Below are 8,308 nucleotides of genomic sequence, written 5' to 3'. Positions count from 1 at the left end.
AAAATTCCCAAAAACTTAGATGGAAACACATTTACCGAAAAAAAAAAAAAAAAACTAAAGTCATGTGACTATGAGACGGGATATCTTGACTAACCAGCGGACCGATCTCGTTCACAGCATCTATTTGTGACCCTGCAGCACAAAAGCAGTGTTAAGTCGCTGGGGGATATTTGTAGCAATAGCCAACAATACATTGTATGGGTCACAATTATACATTTCTCTTTTATGCCAAAAATCATTAGTACATTAAGTAAAGATCATGTTCCATGAAGATATTTAGCAAATTTCCTACCGTAAATATATCAAAACTTAATGTTTGATTAGTAATATGCATTGCTAAGAACTTCATCTGGACAACTTTAAAGGCGATTTTCTCAATATTTGTATTTTTTTGCACCCTCAGATTCCAGATTTTCAAATAGTCGTATCTCGGCCAAATATTATATACTATCATAACAAACCATATATCAATGGAAAGCTTATTTATTCAGCTTTCAGATGGTGTATAAATCTCAATTTCAGAAAAATTGACACTTTGACTGGTTTTGTGCTCCAGGGTCACATATGTTGTTTTGGTCGTTCTGAAATGCCTGAGGAAAGTCTGTCATCAAAGTATTTCTGTATAATTGCTATCTTACATGACTGCGTTCCCAAACAGCAGGCATCCACCTCTAAAAGCAATGACTGCATTTATTGTATTATGTCTGCTCTCTCTGAAGTGCAAATAATTTATTACATATGAAAAGTATTATATTCACTGGCCTCTCCTAGTTTTCTTAGAGATATTTAGTGCCAGTTTATCAGGAAGTGATGATTTTGTTCTCTTTGACTCGTTGGATGGAAACTGTGCTTTATTTGCAAATGTTTTATGCAATATTTCAGTTTTGCGCATAAGTTAAATTAGCATCTTTGGAGGGAAACATAGCTACTCTCAGCAGTGGGCGTTTACTCGCGAGTCCTAAATGCTTCCCGCCTATAAAAGCAGAACGCTCTGCAGAGAGGCTCAGAAGCAGCATAGATTAAATTGTTTAAGGTAAAATACTTGCTAACTTTAAAAGTGAACCTCAGAGAACATTACAAATTTTAAAAACGCAGTCCGTGACCCCTTTAACTAAAGCATTGGGTTTACCTGCACTGACTCTTAGTTCAGATGGCTTGCACTAAATTTGAGCATTTTTTATTTGATTTTTATTTCGCCTCTCAGAGGTCAAAGCTTTGTGCTGTAACATGGACAAAACAAAAACAAAGAATATTTTTATATTTTAATTTTCCATATAGTTTTTATTCATTTTTGTTTTAGTTCTAGATATTTTTAGTACATCAAGTTTAACATAATGAAAATGAGAAATGTTGTGAGGAACTAAAATATTCCTGTTTTTCTAGATATTTCATTTATTTCAGTTAAAGTTTAGTCTGATTTAGTGTTGCAGCTAATGTTGAGTTGCAGGTGATTTGGCCTTATACTGTAGCTGATCTCAGGGTTTCAGAAAAACAAGAGTCCACTCTTAAGCTGACTCTGGCAACATACACACACCCCAATTTTGGGAATCATTTAAACACAGAAATGAATGTCCTCAATTACAACTTAATGTGTGTACAGATGGCTGGCATTGTGATGCTTACAGTTCAAACCATCTAATTAAGTTTAAACCTGTTAGTGATTTTTTTCACAAAAGTAATCACCAATCACAGACAAATGTTTTCTCTAACCACTGTCAGCAGAAGCTCTGTGTTTTATTTCTGCTCATTAAACCGCATGCTCTCTCATCTGCTGCTAGACCACAGTTCTAACAGGAGAAAATGAAGTGAAGAAAGACTGTCAAAGTTTGAGAATGAGTCAGAGCACATTTCTCTAACAATCTGTCAGTGTGCAAAAGTAAATGAGTGACGACTGTATTTAGCAGCAGTGTGGACCGCAGTATTAAATTAGCTAATTTCCAAAGCTGCTCTATGTATTTTGTTGAACAACACCAATAATTATATAGCTGTAAATAATATTATGCATACATTATATTTAGATAACATACATTACTGGTCAAAAGTTTGGAATAATTAAGATTGTCATGTTTTTGAAAGATGTCGGTTCTGCTCAGCAATACTAATTTGATTAAAAATACAGTAAAAATTTTGAAATATTATTACAATTTAAAACAGTTTTCTATGTGAATCTCTGTTAAACTGTAATGTATCAGGATTCACAGATGAACAGAAAGTTCAAAAGAACAGCATTTATTTGAAATAGAAATCTTTTGTAACATTAGAAATGTCTTTACTGGCACTTTTGATCAGTTTAATGCGTCCTCGATGAATAAAAGTGTTAATCTCTATTTTATCTTTCTTTCCTCAAACATCATGTGACACTGAAGACTGAAGTAATGGCTGCTGAAAATTCAGCTTTGTATCACAGGAATAAATTACAATTGTAATAATATTTCACAATATTGCTGTTATACTGTATATCATACAAAAGCAGCCTTGCTGAGCAGAAGAGAATTCTTTCAAAAACAACTTTTGACTGATAGCATGAATCAAGACAGCAGTTTCTGACATAAAAACTAGGGCTGGGTAAAAAATATTGATATCTCGATTTTAATCGATTTTCATTTTTACGGAACGATATAGATTCTTAAATCCCAAGAATCGATTAGTCTAGCCTGTTTTCAGTTAATGGACGGAAAGTTGAAGGGCACTTCCCATCCAATAAATCGCAATAAGCATTATGCTTTGGTACTTTTAATATGAAATAAAGGCTCAGATTTCAAATTATGTCCATTGTATTGCAGTATTCAAACAATAAATGCAGTTTTGGCGCTGTTTAATGTGGAGTGACAGATCACTGTAGCGCCTCAGTGAACTGATCATCTCCTCCGCTTTAATACTAGTTATAGCACAAAATAAACATGACTAAACATCCGAAGGTGAGTTAAAAGAAAGAGTACAACTTTACAATCTGTATCCGGTCTCAAATAATCGCTCAATCAGTGTTTCAGCCGCACAAAGACGTCAATATAACGGCTTATAAACAATGTAGCGTCACATTTACCTCAGAAAAACATATTCGGTGACCATAAACTCTTTAGTCAGATAGAAAAATAAACTGTAGAGAGGGGCATTTTGCTAAATATATGCACCATATTACATATTTATTATAAATTGTACTGTTCTTCAATGTTTAATTTATGTTTGAATAAATCCATCAAGTTTTTATGATAGCCACCCTTATGTTTATATTTCAAAAAAACTAATTGAAGTAGAAATTTTATTATGTAATTGTAACTTTATTATTTTAAAAACTTCATTGAGTAAAGTAAATATCTGTTATGTGAAATTGCTCATTCAGGACAATACTACATAAAAAGTAGCATGCATTTTTATGATCTCTCTTATTTTGTCAAAATTATTATCATCTTGCATATTCTGTAAGGGGTAGAGTACTCGTCAAAAGTTTGTTAAATGATTAAAATGATTAAAAGTTTTTTTTTTGCATTTATGTGCTCAAAAATTCAGTAAAAACAGCAATATTGTGAAATATTATTACAATTCAAAATAGCTGTTTTCTATTGTAATATATTCGATTCCTGTGATCAAAGCTGAATTTTCAGCATCATTACTCCAGTCTTCAGTGTCACATGATCCGTCAGAACTCATTTTAATATGCTATGCTTTGAATGTGTCCAGAAGCAAAGCACACAGCAGATAGGATGGAGTTTGTTTCAGATGTTTTCCACAAATTGCTGGTGAAATTGTCATACAACATTCACTGTCTACTGTGCATCACACACAGCATTCTACTGCAAAGCAGTAAGAATACCGGACTGATCATGTTCACATTACTAGGCGCAAGACCAGTTAAAATACATTATTTTAGTGTGGTAACATTATTCAGTTCTGTGTATCAAACTATAGCACTCAGAGATTTCAATCAGCAGCACTCTCATTATCGCCACGTAAGCCTCTAACGCTTCAGATATCAAGCTGGATCGCATTGGTCTACTGTGGGTTTAAAAAGAAAAAAAACTCAGCAAATCGACAGGGAAATCAGCTCCTTAACATGTAGTTTGTTAGCTGAGGAGAGCAGTTTCCCCAATCCAGCATGGGATTCCCTAAATCCTTTTCATCAGATTGATATGAAACAGCTGCTCCAAACTCTGCCAGCCAGTTTGATGGGTTGCTGAAGAGTCCCACCCGCTTGAGAAGCGACTGTGGGCCAAAAATTACCAGTCCATTATAAGCATTTGGAACCAATCATATGATCTAGTGACCAGTGAGGAACTCATGAGCCTCGGCTGGTTGCCCCGAGTCTCAATCTTATTATTCTGGACCAACGACAAGCATGCTTATTCACCAACAACATATGAAATCAAGAAATTTGAAAACTGTAAATTTTGCACAAAAAAAGTGCTTCAAAGATCAGCTCGAAACACCATTGTAGAAGTGTTGAATGTGACTTTTAGTAGTTTATCAGTGTGTATGGAGACATGCCCTGTGTCCCAATGTTCACCCTATCCATCCTAAATAGTACGTGAGATTAGAATAAGTGTGTCCCAAAGCATAGTATGCTTAATAGAGTAAGCCAGAAGTCCCTGGATGGTCTGCTATTTCAGGTCGATTATTGAAGTGTGGATCCGTGCACACTCTGATGGCTAATATTACCCACAATCCATTCCTTTGGCGAATGATTCAGTTGAGAACTACAAACATGAATAAAAAGCATTAAAAACTACAAACATGGCGGATGTGCACGGCCTAATGGTGCGTTCAAGTCATGACGGATAGATTGTATTTACGAGTTGAACGCACATGAACACCACCACAAAGTCATTATTATGAGTGGGAAACTCAAAATTTTCTTTAAGCCCAGAGTTTCCGAGTTGGGGGAGTGTCAATGAGAAACATGGCGGAATCGATGGATGCAACGTCTGTAGTTGATGGTAAATTTTTGTTTAAATTGATAGTTTAGTTGTCCTATAAACTTAAATTGGTCGTGTTATTGTTACGCAGCTAGTTAATGAAATCCAAGTTTAAAAAAATGCTATCATAACACACCTGATGTGAATTCTTTGCTCTTCATTTTCTATAAGCAGAGTTAACAGACCCTGTTGTATTTTCTTGTAATTTATTAAAAGAAGGTACACCGCTATCTTGTGCCGACTAAACTGACTTGAACGCACCTGACGTCGTAATTACGACTTGTTAACTCGTAAGTACGAATGTCCCAGGAGGACTTGAATGCAACACAAGGTTAAGTAGAGAGGTTTAGATAAACGGGTTTGAGTTACTAATAATCAACATTTAACCTGCTAAAAAAACATTTATTTAACGTTATTTGTGTTATATTTCATCTTCAACAACAATGTAAACTTTTGTAAACATGCATTTGGTCGTTAACTTTTAAATGCATTATTATGCAGAAAATCTGAGCAGAGTTCTCTGCATAAAGACCCGCGGCTCGCAGATCAACGTGCCTCTTCATTTCTCTCTGATATGGTAGGAAGTTAAATGAAATGTGGACGATGTTAACTGTGACAAGATGATTGACAGGCCAGCTTACAGTGACAGGGTGCGTGTAATTATGCGACAGAGCACTCCGTTAAAGACGCAATTATATGACATGAGAGTTTGTCCCAAAAGCTTGCCTACTTTTCTACTGCACACTCAAAAGCGTGTTCTTTTTCTTCACCAAAGGAGTACGTACTTTAAGGGTGTAGTGTAAGTAGGCACATTGGGACGCAGCAATGATCTTTGAGAGTGTTTGAGTTGAGTTTAGCAATCATCAGATCACTGGAGATGGTCCACCATGTTTAACAAACACGGACACCGTGTCACTAACCACATACGCAAACGTCACAACACGCAATCTTTTCCATGTCAATCAGAGTTCCCTTTCAGTCAGTCACGTTCTACGTTATGTCAGTCGTGACTGACGAATTGGGATCTCGCCCGAGAGCCCAATCACCTTTGAGTGTAAACTAAACAAGCCAATGACAGTTGGCGTGCGTGTTTCGCCACGCGCACCCCGCCCCGCAGCGCGGGTATAAAAGGAGAGCGCGTGCAAACGCACATCAGCTTTTCGCTTCAGAGCCGAGCCTTCTCAGGGCGAATCTCCGCGAGTGTTTGGAAGAAACAGCTGGCGTTGGTGTTATGACGCGTCAGCGGGTGTTGCCATTCAGTGCTGCTCATCTTCGGCGTGCTGCAGCTGCCATTCTGCGGTCTCGCCACGACCTCTTGCCATGCCCCGCTCTAGCTCTTCCGGTTCTCGGAGGGCTACTTCGGTTCATGGTCAGGGAGACCTGAGGGTTACAGTGAGAGCTTCCCCGTCGAGTACGTCTCCGCGGGCCTCTCATTTCTCAAGCATGGCACACCTCCTGGGGTTTCCGGACGAGTGTGCTGGGTCCTCGGACAGAGCGGGATCCAGCATCTTGTGTGGGACACAGGCAGAGGACAGGATGTCGATCGCTGCATCGGAGGGCGAGCTAGGCTCCCTTCCTCAATAGGCAGCAGGGTTCAGTTCAAGGATGCTATGCCTCCTCACGAGCCCCCTGCCCAGCCGTGGAGCCAGGTAAGTGGCGCGCCGCGCACTCAGACCCCACCCTGGGACGCACGGAAGCCTCCCGGGTTGGGTCCCTGTGTTCCACTGCGCTGCCCCACTGCGGGTACTTCGGTGGCTTCCCTAGTCCCGCATGTTCGGTCACTGGGGGCCTGGTCAGCGTGCCCCAGGCCGTCTCGCTGGCTCATGTGAACCATCAGACTCGGCTATGCGATTCAATTCAACCCGGCGCCCTCCCAAGTTCAGGGGCATTCGGTTCTCCTCTGTGCTGGACAGGGATGCTCCTGTCTTGCGTGCAGAGATCGCGGTCCCGCTGGCGAAGGACGCGATACAGCCGGTCCCTCCAGCCGAGATGAGGTCAGGTTTTTACAGCCCATACTTCATCGTACCCAAGAAAGGCGGTGGGTTACGACCAATCCTGGACCTGCGCGTGCTGAACCAGGCCCTTCACAAGCTCCCGTTCAGGGTGTTGACGCAGAAACGCATCTTTCAATGCATCCGTCCTTTCGATTGGTTTGCAGTGATCGACTGGGAAAAGAGCAAACTCTCCCCGGTGCAGAGGATCTCTTTTCTCAGCATGGAGCCGGACTCGGTCAACCTCTCGGCACGTCTCTTAGTAGAACGTGCAGAGTCGATGCTGAACTGCCTGGGGTCCTTCCAGTGCAAGACGGCGGTTCCACTGAAGTAGTTTCAGAGGCTCCTAGGGCATATGGCATCCGCAGCCGTTGTCACGCCCCTCGGGTTGATTCATATGAGACCGCTTCAGCATTGGCTTCACGACCGGGTCCCGAGATGGGCATGGCACGGCACTTACCGGGTTTCTGTCACCCCGTGCTGCCGTCAGACCTTCAGCCCGTGGGCAGATCTTGCCTTTCTTCGGAAAGGGGTGTCCCTTGGGCAAGTATCCAGGCATGTTGTTGTGTCAACAGATGCCTCTGCCACGGGCTGGGGTGCCATGTGCAATGGGAATGCAGCGGCAAGGCTCCGGCCGGGGACATCCCAGGCGAGCTCAATCGTGCAGCCGAAGAGCTCTCACGTCAGCCCGCCCCCTCCGGGAGAATGGCAACTCCACCCTGAGGCAGTCCAGCTGATTTGGAGACGCTTTGGGGATGCTCAGGTAGACCTGTTTGCCTCCCCGGACACGTCCCATTGCCAGTTGTTTTACTCCCTGGCCGAGGGAACCCTCGGCACAGACGCACTAGCGTGCAGCTGGCCTCGGAGCCTACGCAAATATGCTTTTCCCCCAGTGAGCCTTCTCGCACAGACACTGTGCAAGGTCAGCGAGAACGAGGAGTAGGTCCTCTTGGTAGCGCCATATTGGATCTCCCCTCGGTCCTGACGGCCTTGAAGGGGGAGCCCTTTGAGCCTCTGCAGTCAGTAGAGCTTAAGTTTCTGTTGTTGAAGACAGTGCTCCTCACCGCATTGGCCTCGGTCAAGAGGGTAGGGGACCTGCAGGCATTTTCGATCGACGATTCGTGCCTGGAATTCGGAACGGGTAACTCTCACGTTGTCCTGAGATCCCAACCTGAATATGTGCCCAAAGTTCCCACCACGCCTTTTAGGGATCAGGTGGTGAACTGGCAAGCGCTGCCCCGGGAGGAGGCAGACCCAGCCGTCGCTCTGCTCTGCCCCGTTCATGCTCTGTGCGTTTACGTGGACCGTACGCAGAGCTTCAGGACCTCAGACCAGCTCTTTGTCTGCTTCGGAGGACAGCAGAAGGGGAAGGCTGTCTCCAAACAAAGACTTGCCCACTGGTTAGTG

General features: G+C 42.3%; 1 protein-coding gene across 1 annotated transcript in view; it reads right to left on the bottom strand.

Annotated features, from left to right (window-relative positions):
- Positions 1-6,340: 6,340 nt before the first annotated feature.
- LOC107589786 (tubulin polyglutamylase TTLL5-like) overlaps positions 6,341-8,308 on the bottom strand; it is a 35,716-nt gene continuing 33,748 nt past the window's right edge. The window contains exon 5 of the mRNA XM_016278315.1: positions 6,341-6,418. Coding sequence (XP_016133801.1) covers positions 6,341-6,418 — 78 coding nt within the window. The remainder of the gene's footprint in view (positions 6,419-8,308) is intronic.

This window comes from Sinocyclocheilus grahami, unplaced genomic scaffold (assembly GCF_001515645.1).
Source record: "Sinocyclocheilus grahami isolate Dianchi unplaced genomic scaffold, SAMN03320097.WGS_v1.1 scaffold120.1, whole genome shotgun sequence".
Lineage (NCBI taxonomy): Eukaryota > Metazoa > Chordata > Actinopteri > Cypriniformes > Cyprinidae > Sinocyclocheilus > Sinocyclocheilus grahami.
Note: the sequence above shows the minus strand (reverse complement) of the source record. Positions and strands in the feature narration are given on the sequence as shown.